General features: G+C 37.7%; 2 protein-coding genes and 2 non-coding genes across 4 annotated transcripts in view; 3 read left to right on the forward strand and 1 right to left on the reverse strand.

Moving 5' to 3' along the window:
* Positions 1–379: 379 nt before the first annotated feature.
* Positions 380–544, reverse strand: LOC120475305 (U1 spliceosomal RNA). Its single transcript, XR_005621920.2, has one exon. It is a non-coding gene; the product is annotated as a U1 spliceosomal RNA (small nuclear RNA).
* A 3,443-nt stretch (positions 545–3,987) lies between these two features.
* On the forward strand, positions 3,988–4,179 carry LOC120475318 (U2 spliceosomal RNA). Its single transcript, XR_005621930.2, has one exon. It is a non-coding gene; the product is annotated as a U2 spliceosomal RNA (small nuclear RNA).
* A 320-nt stretch (positions 4,180–4,499) lies between these two features.
* LOC120475246 (glutathione S-transferase A) lies at positions 4,500–8,741 on the forward strand. Its single transcript, XM_039665921.2, has 6 exons — positions 4,500–4,761; positions 4,897–4,962; positions 5,618–5,723; positions 6,276–6,394; positions 7,576–7,664; positions 8,153–8,741. Exons 1-6 carry the CDS (start codon positions 4,594–4,596, stop codon positions 8,283–8,285), a joined length of 681 nt encoding a protein of 226 aa, XP_039521855.2. The 5' UTR covers positions 4,500–4,593; the 3' UTR covers positions 8,286–8,741.
* A 1,336-nt stretch (positions 8,742–10,077) lies between these two features.
* The window catches only part of LOC120475248 (glutathione S-transferase A), a 59,205-nt gene continuing 56,546 nt past the window's right edge, over positions 10,078–12,736 (forward strand). The window contains exons 1-2 of the mRNA XM_039665922.2: positions 10,078–10,326; positions 10,417–10,482. Coding sequence (XP_039521856.2) covers positions 10,159–10,326; positions 10,417–10,482 — 234 coding nt within the window. The 5' untranslated portion in view covers positions 10,078–10,158. The remainder of the gene's footprint in view (positions 10,327–10,416; positions 10,483–12,736) is intronic.

The following is a 12,736-nucleotide window of genomic DNA, read 5'->3' on the forward strand; positions in this document are numbered from 1 at the left end:
TTTCCGTCAGTATTTTTCTTTAAAAAAGTATTTGAAACTAACATGTCTAAATATTAACTCGTCTTTTTGAGGACGATCTGATTTGCAAAAATATACACTAGCTTGTACCCTTGACTTTATTGGATTTTCTCTTCGATTCAGTCGAAATGCTACGTTGTATGCTTATGAGTTCAGCCGTGGCTGGTTATCCTCAGACATACTTTATTATTGTTTAATATGGATTTTACTTAATGTCAACTGGAGACGTGTAGGGAATGTTTTTCCGACTAAACTGCTCTCTCAATCATTAAAGCGGGACTGCTATTATTTTTCTCCAATGAGTAAAAGTAATTTTGTAACGTATTTTTATAATATTTTTTCTGTTTTTTAACTTGTAGATCGGGGGAGAGCGCGAACGCAGTCCCCCACTACCATAAATTTTGCAGTCGAGATTCTCACATTTGGAGAATTCGGAAGGGTCAACGAAGCCTAAAGTGCAATGGCCAAGTCTCGCCCTCGGAGAACCACCCTCGTGATCATGGTATCTCCCCTGCCAGGTAAGTATGAGTTCCTCATGAAGTCTGAGGGAAACTGACTTCAGCAAACACGCGTCTCGGAGACGGCGAGGGACACGTCACTCCATAAAGTCAACGGCATATGGATGAAGATTCATGTCTCCGCGCGTTTCTCTCTCAAAGTTTAGCTGTTTATCGACCTTTAAACAGCAGTAGAAACAACAAAGATGTATCGTTTTATTTTGTTGCGAATAATTTCCCGTGATGCAACACAAGCGTCTACCCAATGGAATAATAACAGATGTTCAAAATCATATTTTAAGAACTCGATAATAAGATTTTTGAAACACAAATCAAAAGACACCCTTTTTGAGACCACTATTCGAAATACGTTGTTTTTAATCGGTTTTATTATCAAAAAGCAACGGTAACGTAGCCTGGCATGCCAGACCTACATCACGATGTCATTATTTGCTGCAAAATAATTTTTGTTGCCGCTAGGGTGCGTCTAGATTTCTAAGCTAACGGTAACGTAAATCGGTAACGTACGCATTATCGCCTACATCACTTCCGGGACATTAAAACGAGGACACTTAACGTTTTGTAAACTTGAACACGAAGCGGCTTTTATAAATAACGAAACGTTTTATGTATTTATGTTTTTAATGCTCACAAAAAAATTAAAATTCAACAATTACTGTCATTGTCACAACATAATACAGCCGAGTCCTCCAGTCCAGATTAAGTTCCTTCAGTCTTCTTAATCCAGATTAAGTGCCAAATCCTTAAGCACAGCAATGGGCTATATGCACGCATATATTCCGCATTTGACGCAAGGATGCTCGTCCATTTCCGGTTGTGGAGATTAAAGTGGAGGAAAACCGAGGAAAACGGGGATTATGGCAGAGTCTTAAAAATTTACTGTCCTCCAGTCTTTGAAATGAAACGTACATACGTTTAGATGTAATTTTATATATAGTTATATTTATTTAATATAATTTTTAAAATAAGCATAAACACAACGAGGGGTGTCTGTTTTATCTGTTTTTGTGACTAACGTTTCTTTAGTATAACCATGGAGTATAAAATTCAATATATATTCTCGGTATTGCATTGGACTCTACGATCGGCGGAAGTTATCGTCCTTCACCGGAAATACCGCCGTGCCCATTGTTCTTGTAGCTTTTAAGTTTTTTGAGAACTCAATACATTTTAATTTCATGTTTAAATCTTTAAAAAAAGAGGATTTAGAAAAGTTACATTTGTGAATGTGAAATTTAGCTAACAGAAAAATAAGGTTTATAAAATAAATAACACTTTTCACATTCATGAAAACCAAAAATTACATTTCTATAGGCCCTTTGTAAATTCAAAGTTAGGATTCACATACAACCTCGACAAGCCATCAGCTTTGGACATTTCTTCCCTTTAATAACAGATCTTGCTGGAGCCACATAAAGTCTTTTCTGTGTAGCCTACTCTCAATTAGAGGATTAAAATGTGCAGAGCACCTTTCTTGGTCATTTTTGGTTATGATAATACCTAAATATGATACCTGATCTCTAATTTGAATAAGCCTGAAGCTTTGGTAATATAGTGCTAACGGGACTTGGTCAGCGTCATGCAAAAAGTGTGTATCATCAGCCGACTGACTGATGAGGATCTGTTGGTCAGCAATAGAGATGCCACAAAGACCAGAAACATAAGAAGCAAATATCTGGGAAACTAAAAACAAATAAGGGGTTATTGGACATACCACGTGACAAGTAAAACATAGGAGAAGTATACCATATTTTAATTTGATTGTACTACTACAATTGTAATCAAGAGTTCTTACCGCATTTGCACCAAAACCAAACTTTTGCACCGATTTAAAAATAAAATGATGTTCTACTACTCTAGTGAATCAAAAGCTTGATAGAAATCCAGGAAAAGAATAAATGTATGTTCCACTATTGCTATAATCAAATAAATCTAAAACTAATCTAACGTTATTCATTTAGTGTCGGTCTTTCATAAATCCAGACTGAGTCTCATCTATAACGCTCTCTAAACATTCTTTAAATCTTTTTGCAAATATTATGGCAAATATTTTATAATCGTTGTTAAGGAGCGTGATGGGTCGCCAATTGTCCAACAATGTAGATCTTTGGAAATTAGTGTGATGTCACCAGGGGGTAAAGCTTCTTTATCAATACTCTCTTTAAAACACTTGTTAAAAAAGGAGAAAGTTCATCAGCAAATCATTTGTCCAGCTCAGCTGTAAGTCCATTTATCTTCATGAGGAACACTCCATCACAACACAATCTATCACTTTCAGAGAGAGCTTTAACATTATTAATTGACTCCATAAGTCGATATCTGCTCAATACAGTTTGAACTATAAAGATTTTTTTTTTTAAATTGGCACTGAAAATGGCTATATCCTTTGGATCTGTTACAATTTTGCCATCAACACATAATTTCTCAATTGTTGAAAGGGTAAAAATGTTGTTTTTCAAGCTTAAAGAAATATGCAGAGATCTTTTCCTGGATCTTATAAGCACCTCTAATCTTTAATAATATAAATCATCTAATTTCGTCAGATTTCTCCTCCACAGACAGACAACTAAAGTTACAGGTTTGAGATCATTTCAAGATCAAACTGTCCTCAAGAAATCTTCTCTGTTTGTATAAGATTGCTCCAACTTTCCTTAAATAAACTCATATCTCAAATTTGAGAAGCTCCCAATTGGTACAAACAGAGTTTTGAATTGTGGCTGTTTTCCAATACCAATAGTTAGCAATTAATTCTTTAATTTTATACTTTACATCTGGTAATTCTAAGAGTGAACTGTGAAGTTTTGTAAAGGTACGTTTAGCCAGTACTTTTTAAATGCATCATTATATTCAAATTGCAAACACGAGGAGAGTATCTGCACAACTGGCAGACCAAGGTGCTCCGAAACGGTAGGAAATCGAATTAAATAGAATGGAGGATTTCAACTGTGACAAGATGATTGACAGGGACAGGGCAGTTGGGCAGTTTACGGTGACAGGATGCACGCAGCACGCGACAGATCTGTCCGTTAAAGATGACGTAGAATGTCCCAAAGCTTGCTCTTTTGCTACACACTCAAAAGTATGTACTTTTTCTTCACAAAAAGACTACATACTTTTAAGCGAATTGGAATACAGGGATCGTGATTAATAACTGCCACTAACAAAAAACAGCGACTGTCTTGTGCTCGTGTGTGATTGGCCGATGGACTCTGTGCTCGTGTGTGATTGGCCGATGTTAAACTCCGGGTTAACGGTTGAATCCGCTTGTTTTGAGGGTTTTCTCTCGTTATTTGTGCGAATCTCCGCGTTTCTCTCAGTCTCCGAGCGGGACATTATTTCTCGAGTGTGTGTGTTTGTAGTTTGAGGAGTTTCTCCTGATCTCAGACCGAGTGACCGTCATTGAGGTGTGTGTCGCGCTGAGTGAGTGCTTTAGCTCGAACCCTATCTCAGTATCGCTTCTCGGCCTTTTGGCTAAGATTAAGTGTAGTATCTGTTCTTATCAGTTTAATATCTGATACGTCCCCTATCCGGGGACCATATATTAAATTGATTTTTGGATCAGGGAGATGGAATTAGGGGCTTGCTCCGTCCACTCCACGCATCGACCTGGTATTGCAGTATTTCCAGGAACGGTGCACCCCTCACGGGGAAATTACACAGTAAAGAATAGAAAACGAAATTATAACTTATTATGGTACTATTTCGTGAATAATGCCATTATATCCGATTATTTGAGAGAACGGATATTTCATAAATCTATTACGTCACGTTAGTAAATTAACTAAGCCTGTTAGGTCATATTGGTGACTTTATAAAACCATTATGATGATTGATCATGTTAGAAGACATATCCTGAATTTATACTAAAATGTTAAAAGTGAAACGGAGCATTTTCACACGAAGATTGTGAACTGCGCATGCTTATTGACCTCGCTAACAAACCACGCCCACGGGATGTCATCACGTCAGCCTCGGACGCCAAGTAATGTGACGCAGCAAAATCTGGTGTCCGCTCAGTTACAGCCACATTCCTCGAGTAAACTCGACATTAACAGTCATGGCGAAGAACATGATGCTTTACTGGTGCTCCGGCTCTCCGCCGTGCTGGAGGCTCATGATCGCGCTGGAGGAGAAGAAACTGCAGGGATACAATCACAAACATCTGTCGTTTGACAAGAAAGAGCATCAGTGTGCAGAAGTGAAGGCGCTCAACCCCAGACTTCAGGTGCGCCTCTGACAGACACCTGTTGACGGAGTTCTGCTGTTTACTACACATGCAACTTTCACAAAGAGAGCAAAAATTTGACTAACTTTTGTTAAACTACTGCACTTTTATTATTATTATTATTATTATTTACAGGTTCCAACTTTCAAGCACGGAGACCTCATCGTGAACGAGTCTTTCGCCGCGTGTCTGTATCTGGAGGTAAATCAGTGCCACAAACACTTGCGCGCTTGCAGAAACACATCTGTGCCTCGATCATTTAAATCAAACGGAGTTATAAATCTTATGAATAAAAAAAATATATACTCAGTAAAAAAAAAGACATACTGATTACGTAATTAATGATCTCATAATTCATGCTTTCATATTAAACGGTTAAGGGCCTTTCACAAATATCTATATAAAACAAAAAAAATATATCAATATTATTGCATGTATTCATAAAACGCTTTGGTTCCCTTGAGAAACTTTTGCACGCGATCCCTCGCAAAAGAACGCAAAGGTTTTGTGAGCGAACGCACATTTTCGTGTGGAACCTGTTTTGTGAAGGACATTATACACATTATAAGATCATATTTTTGCATTACTATGTCAGTTCATGGGCCCTGTAACAAAACATGACAAAAAAGTGTGAATATTATTATTATTATTATTATTTAGGTTTTATACAAACACAGTACATGAAAACAGTTGTGAAATCGATCACAGGCTGATCGGTCTGTGATTCAATCTATTTGCAACCACATGATTCTCTATAGGGCACAGCTGATTGGTTCCTGCTGTATAAGTAGCCAATAAGCTCGCAGCTCATTGGCTACTGATAGAAAAATACCAAATAAATGTTTCTGGTTTCCAGAGTGCGTTCAAGTCTCAAGGAACCCGTCTGATCCCGGAGGATCCAGCGGAGCAGGCGCTCGTCTACCAGCGCATGTTCGAGACCAACAACCTGCAGCAGAAAATGTGTAAGTGATTTAACTCATCAACGTACGTTTAAAGCTGGTTCAATGCTTCTATCGCCGGTTTCTGCTTCTTCTTTGCCTGTGTTTGATCCTGAGATACAGAACTCTTTCAGATGATGTGTAATAGCGCCCCCTACAGTTTAACAGTGGAAACATGGGTTTCTGGAAATCTGGCGGGGAAAGAGTTAATGAGTGCATAGATATATTAATAAAATTGATTTCAACAGTTAGCCTATAGTATGATACAGCATTAGCCTCCTTATAGAAGCGTTCACAGGTCTTCAACAGAACAATAACGGGTCTCTACTCAGATCTTCACTCATCTGGTACAAAATAGCTTATAATAGGAATTTCTGTAGTTTATTGGCTGTTATATCAATCACATGCTCTCTTTGCTCATGGTTTGCATTAAGAAAACAATCGTGTCGTTATGGTTCTTGCACTCGATGTCCAACAGCGCCTACTAGTGGTTGATTTGGGTAGCAGCTTTGCTTCACATTGAGCGAACGACAGCTGGTTATTCTCTGCTGGACTCGTGTGTGTGTGTGTGTGCAGATGATGTGGCCTTCTACGAGTATTACGTCCCGGAGGGAGAGCGTCACGAGTCGGCCCTGAAGAGGAACCGAGAGAGTCTGGTCGCCGAGCTGAAGCTGTGGGAAGGGTACTTGGAGAAGGTTGTGTTTTAAACAGGGAATCTGTGACTTGATCGCAAGTAGCGCTGCCCTCGACTAACGATTTTTCTAGTCGACTAGTAGTCGTTCATTTAAGTGATTAGTTGACTAATCCTGTGTATATTAATAAGCCAAATCTTAGTAATGAGCCATTAATAGCTCACCCATAAAGCCACAGCTCACCAGCAACAGGAATGATTATGAATGGCAGACTGTCTGAACATTTGAATAATTTGTTGATGAACTCGTTTTCATTGTTTTTGGCTGCAGGGATCAATCTCCACATTAGTGCATGTTTCATAACATTACATAATATTTGTTAACAATACAAATCTGTTAGTTTAAAAAATAGACATTTGAAGCTTTCAATAGATGTGTTTCTCATGTCTGTGAGGAAAGGCCACGCTGAGTTTCGGTTTATTTTAAGTTTGCCGAGGCCGAGACGGGAGAAAGCACATCCTGATTGTTTTACGAAAGCTCAACGTTTTAGTTATTTTAGTCCACACTTATAAAATGAGTCGGTTTGCTGTGACGTTCTAGGCTACTCTTGATGTAAGACCATTACAGGATTTTAAGTGTTGTGCCGTAAGAGCGCTAACAGCTTCCACACTTAGATATGCGCGTAACAAAACGCTAGCGCACATTTATCTAGGTTAGCATTATAGCGCGCGGCCATGTAAAGCTGCTACTACTGGCATGTTTCAAATGATAAGCCATGTTTAAGGTCGATGGATGATAGGCAAACGTTTGGGTTTGTACTTAACACGCCCTTCACGATCTGTCCCCTGTGGATTACGCAACTTCGCCACAAGGTTTTTGTTTTTTCTTCCACTGACCGACTAATAACAGTTTTGTTCGACTAGCCTTATCTAAACGATTATTAGCGGGCAGCCCTAATCGATAGTCTCACGATCTCACGAAATGACCCCAACATCACATGATTACAGCAAACTTTAGCGCTTCAGTCTCGTCACGTTCGGAAGAAATATCACGGAGAGGAACATTAGCTAAAGGATTTAATACAATGGACCTGATTCGCTGCTTGTTATTCATTCTTATTGCAATTAATTGCATTATAAATGCCATAAATTGAGGATAACTATTGCCATAACTGTTATCAACTCTTGTCCTTTGAACTTGAATTGAATTTGTGGTCCTAATTAACTCTGTGTTCTGTTGGTCAGATGGGTAAAGGGTCGTTCCTGGCCGGCAAGAGCTTCACCATGGCGGACGTCGTTTGTTTCCCAGTTATCGCCTATTTCCCACGACTTCAGTGAGTGAAACCATTATCAATCCTCCTTACACAGCATTATTAATCATAATATCAGGTTAAGGTTTAACGTTTGATGTGTTCGACTGGTTTAATGATGTTTGATGTGTTCGACTGGTTTAATGTTTGATGTGTTCGACTGGTTTAATGTTTGATGTGTTCGACTGGTTTAATGATGTTTGATGTGTTCGACTGGTTTAATGTTTGACTGGTTTAATGATGTTTGATGTGTTCGACTGGTTTAATGATGTTTGATGTGTTTGACTGGTTTAATGTTTGACTGGTTTAATGATGTTTGATGTGTTCGACTGGTTTAATGATGTTTGATGTGTTTGACTGGTTTAATGATGTTTGATGTGTTCGACTGGTTTAATGATGTTTGATGTGTTCGACTGGTTTAATGTTTGATTGGTTTAATGATGTTTGATGTGTTTGACTGGTTTAATGTTCGACTGGTTTAATGATGTTTGATGTGTTCGACTGGTTAACAGCTGTCCTAAAGAGAGATGTCCCAGACTGATGGAGTATTATGAGATGTTGAAGGAGCGTCCCAGTATTAAGGCCGGCTGGCCTCTGGAATGGCTGGAGAAACCCGAGGGTGAGGACACACTGAAGAACCTGTGAGGAACATCGAGACGTTCAGCGGATCACATTAATATTGCATTAATAAGTTCAGCTTTGATGTATTCAGTAATTGCTTGTGATGTTTTCTAACAGTTGTTTATGCAAGAAATGTTGAATCAATTCACACCTACAACTGTTAAATCACAGCTCTTGTCTAGTTTGCTACACCTTTCATTTGTGATGTTTTCAGCTTCTGTTTGTGTCTGCCCATTTAATTTGTGAACTTTATTTTGAACCGTTTCTAAAGCTTGTGATTGTATGTGAATGTGATGGCAGATTACCTCCAGACAGCAGCAGTGTGGGCCGGATCTGGGCTTCAATTAAACGATTACATTTCATACCGTCGCAGTTTTTTATAGAAGCAAGCATTGGTTCATGTTCATACACATAATTTTTCTTATTTATCATGTTTATTCTTCCATATTTGTTCATTAAATAAAAAGGAAGTCAATTCAACCGGGACGTCTATAATCATTATACAAATCATAGACTTGTTATTGTTGAATTCATGAAAATAATCCGAGCACATCAACTATGGAAGATTAAATAAGGTTGAATTTGTCCATTAATATGTAAGATGTGCACAGGGGTTCCCAGATTTTACATTTCCTCATTCACCAAATAACAATGACTTAAAAGATATGTTTTAAAAGTATAAAATTTATTCACAGACATTAGAAAAATGAACGAAAAGTATATCAGTATAAATTTCAAACTCTTCAACCAGGCGTAAATCTCTCCGAATCATATTTTACTCTCTGTTTATTGTAAGCAAAAATTCAATAAACAGATCGATAAACTAGTCAGTCAGTCAGCGGTAAAACGAAATGACCGTTACTTTTTAAATTACGCGACTGCGCGCGCATCTTTCTGCGCTTAATCCTGGTTTAATATTTTAGCTAAACAGTTGGAATTATCTGGTCATTACGTGTTTTGACGGATCAAATTTCTTCATTTTATTAAATGCTAAACTAATTTCAGAGCTCTGACTGGCCGCCGGGAAACCAGTAACAAAGTCCATGAAATTGAAACTAACACACGTATTCTGGAATGGTTATTAACATAACATTAGAGAATGTTATGCTATTTTTAGGTTATTACAAAAAAAACTTCCTGCACGTTCTGGGAATTCGTTAAAAAATGTTCCCAGAAAGTTCTTATTTGGTTGCAAAAATTAAATACAAATGACGCAATAATTCTTGCGTACAGCTAAAACTTGACTGAGATCAGAATGTTTGAATAAAATAGCCTACTTTTAATAGAAGTTATAGGAGATGATGCGCATTTTAAGGCAAAATCAGATGTAATGAAACAAATATGAGATATGAAATCGCATCTTCCACAATAAACACATTGATGATGATTCATGATGATCCTGCAGTGACTGAGCAGTTTCAGCTTCACCTTATCTTCTGGTTATCTTCATCATTATCATGTGGACTTTCGAAGCTGACCAAGTCAACAATGACACAGCGAAATAGAAATTAAAAATAAAATAAAAATAAAACATACTATTTACACTATATTCTATTTTTTTATTGCTAATTGAACATCATTACATTTTAATAACTGAAATATTTGAACATTTAACTCTTTTTAACTAAATTTAAACAATTTTTCCTTTACTTTGAAATATAACACTTTACAACAAGGTTCCACACTAGGATGGCTTGAGGGTGAGTAAATTATGGGATGTTTTTTTTAAGGTTAACTATTCCTTTAAGTAGCCTATCTACGTCAAGTTCACACGAGCATAATCTGCGCATGCTCCTTGAACTTGCGGACAGGCCACGCCCACAGCTCGAAACGCATAATCGCAAAAAAACAACAAAATCTGTCATCTGTAACGACATTTCTGATTAAACTGGACATTATGGCGAAGAACATGATGCTTTACTGGGGCTCCGGCTCTCCGCCGTGCTGGAGGGTCATGATCGCGCTGGAGGAGAAGAAACTGCAGGGATACAATCACAAACTTCTGTCGTTTGACAAGAAAGAGCATCAGTGTGCAGAAGTGAAGGCGCTCAACCCCAGAGTTCAGGTGCGCCTCTGACAGACGGAGAGTTTCATACAGAGACACGACATTTACCAAACTTGTGTTTTTAACATTGCACATTAATTTATCTTGCAGCTTCCAACTTTCAAGCACGGAGACCTCATCGTGAACGAGTCTTTCGCCGCGTGTCTGTATCTGGAGGTAAATCTGTGCCACAAACACTTGCGCGCTCGTAGAAACACATCTGTGCCTCATTTAAAGGGTATATTGCAGGTTAGAGGACCCAACGAGTCAATGCATAAAAAAACAATGTAGGAACTAGATTTTCTTTAAAATATACTTATAAATACGCTACAGAAGCTTCTGAAGTTGTTTTTGTGAGAAAATTTTACTTCCGCGTCTGAAAATGGGTGTGGCGGGTGTGACGCAATGAGCGGGAGAGCCGTCGATTCACACAACAGGAAAACAATGAATCGCATGATATTTCGGACGCTGAGGAAATACTCGTATGACGGATCAAGCCAGAAAGTTATGAGCCTGCTATGCTAAAGAGATCAGGGACAGGCCAGGATAATGTCAGACAGAACGGTTGGGTTATAACATAAACAGAAAATTAAAGATTTGAGTATTTAAGCAACCAATTTTGTTTTTCAATTACAAGTTCTATTTAGGGCATTACATGACTAAGTTACCTATTTAACACTATTTGATGCCATTGGTAGTACACGACGATCAATATTCTTGCTTCAGCATACCATGTTGAACTCCATCATATCGCCGGGATGCTAATCATTTGATCTGGAGTGAACGCTACACACGACCGCGTTTTCCGAGCCGATGCAGAAGAGAAATCCCGTCTCTTCACCTGCTCAAACCGCACCAGGAACGAAAGATAGGCTATAGCACCGTCACTTTTATTGTAATGTAAACTTGTGGACTCGATCTTGAAGTCCTGCAGGCTGGAGTTTTTGCAATCTCCACAAACACAATAATTTACCATGACGATGATAAATTAAAATGCAAAAACTAACGAAAGCACACACTGACTGACGAGCGCTCTCACTGAACACCAGCCTGCTCTCCACTGAGCCGAGGCTGCGGCTCCCTGATATGACGTCAAATGACGCGATGTTGAAAAAAAAGCCGTTTTTACTAGCAATCCAAGAAACGCTCACTTTATCTTCTAAATTAGTGTCCTTATGTTGTTTTAAAACATTTTAAATCCTGCATTAACTTTTCATATGGTATTTTCATACATGGTTATCTATAAATTTCGATTTTTTTTTTTTTTTTTTTTACCTGCAATATGCTCTTTAAACATGACCACGAGAGCCCATTCCCGCCACATAATAGAAAAATTGTTAAGTCTTAATGGCAAAAAATTATGATATGATAGTTCTCATAAAAAATTATGATATAATAAAATAATGATATAATATAAAGTTATGACATAAAAGTCATTGACATACTAAACCATAATTGAGAAATAACATGCCAAGCCTTAAAGAGTAACTAAACACTAAACCAACTTTTTTTAGTTAATGATCTGTAAGAATGGATATTTATTAATACCAGTCATTGATTCAAGTAACTTTTTTTGACATTTGTTTATAAAGTGTTTTATTTCTACAATATATGGTGTAAAAACGTCTTAGTGCTGCCCTCTTCAGGTTGAACGGTGGCTACTGCAGTTGAATTTTCCTATTGCATGTTCCGCACTTCGTGACGTACGCAGGTTTCAGCTCACCACGCGAGCTACGCCCTTGGCTGTATAAAAACTATCTTGTGTCGTCAAAAGCAATGTAGGGAGTAAGGAATTGAAATTGTGAGTATTGAAAACGATCAGGATAGAGTGTTTTAGCATCTATTTCGTCCCCTCTATCTCCGCTGGGGTCAGCCCACTTTTTCAGCATTTTCAAATATTGCCAGTGGGTGGAGTCAGGCTCTGACCAAGGGTTTAGTTACCCTTTAATGTCGTAATTATGTGTGTTTGTCAATTTAATTTTTTTGTCTTGAAAATGTAAGTCAAAGTTTTGACTCCATCTCATAATCATGTCACAAGTATGTCATCATTTTTACTTTTTTTGGTATAATTATGACTTATAAAAGTCTGAGTTTTTTTTCACGAAAATAAACAAATACATATTTCAATATTATTGCATGTATTCATAAAATTTTTGCGTTCGCCTGAGAAACTTTTACACAAGGTTTTTTGAGCAAATGCAAACGTTCTCGCGCAACCCGTTTTGTGAAAGACCGCAAAAATATTTAAATATATTTCAAACTACCATCATATTTTTCCTTGACTGTGTCAATTTAGGGACAAACAAAATATGACAAAAAAAAGAGTTTCCTTTGATTTTATACAAACAGTGCACTGTGTTTGAGTCTGCGACATCTCGCAGGATTATGGTCCAAATAAACGACAATAATATTGTCTATCAAACCGGGATAG

The sequence above is a fragment of the Pimephales promelas genome, chromosome 18 (assembly GCF_988280905.1).
Source record: "Pimephales promelas chromosome 18, fPimPro1.hap1.1, whole genome shotgun sequence".
In the NCBI taxonomy this organism is placed as follows: Eukaryota; Metazoa; Chordata; class Actinopteri; order Cypriniformes; family Leuciscidae; genus Pimephales; species Pimephales promelas.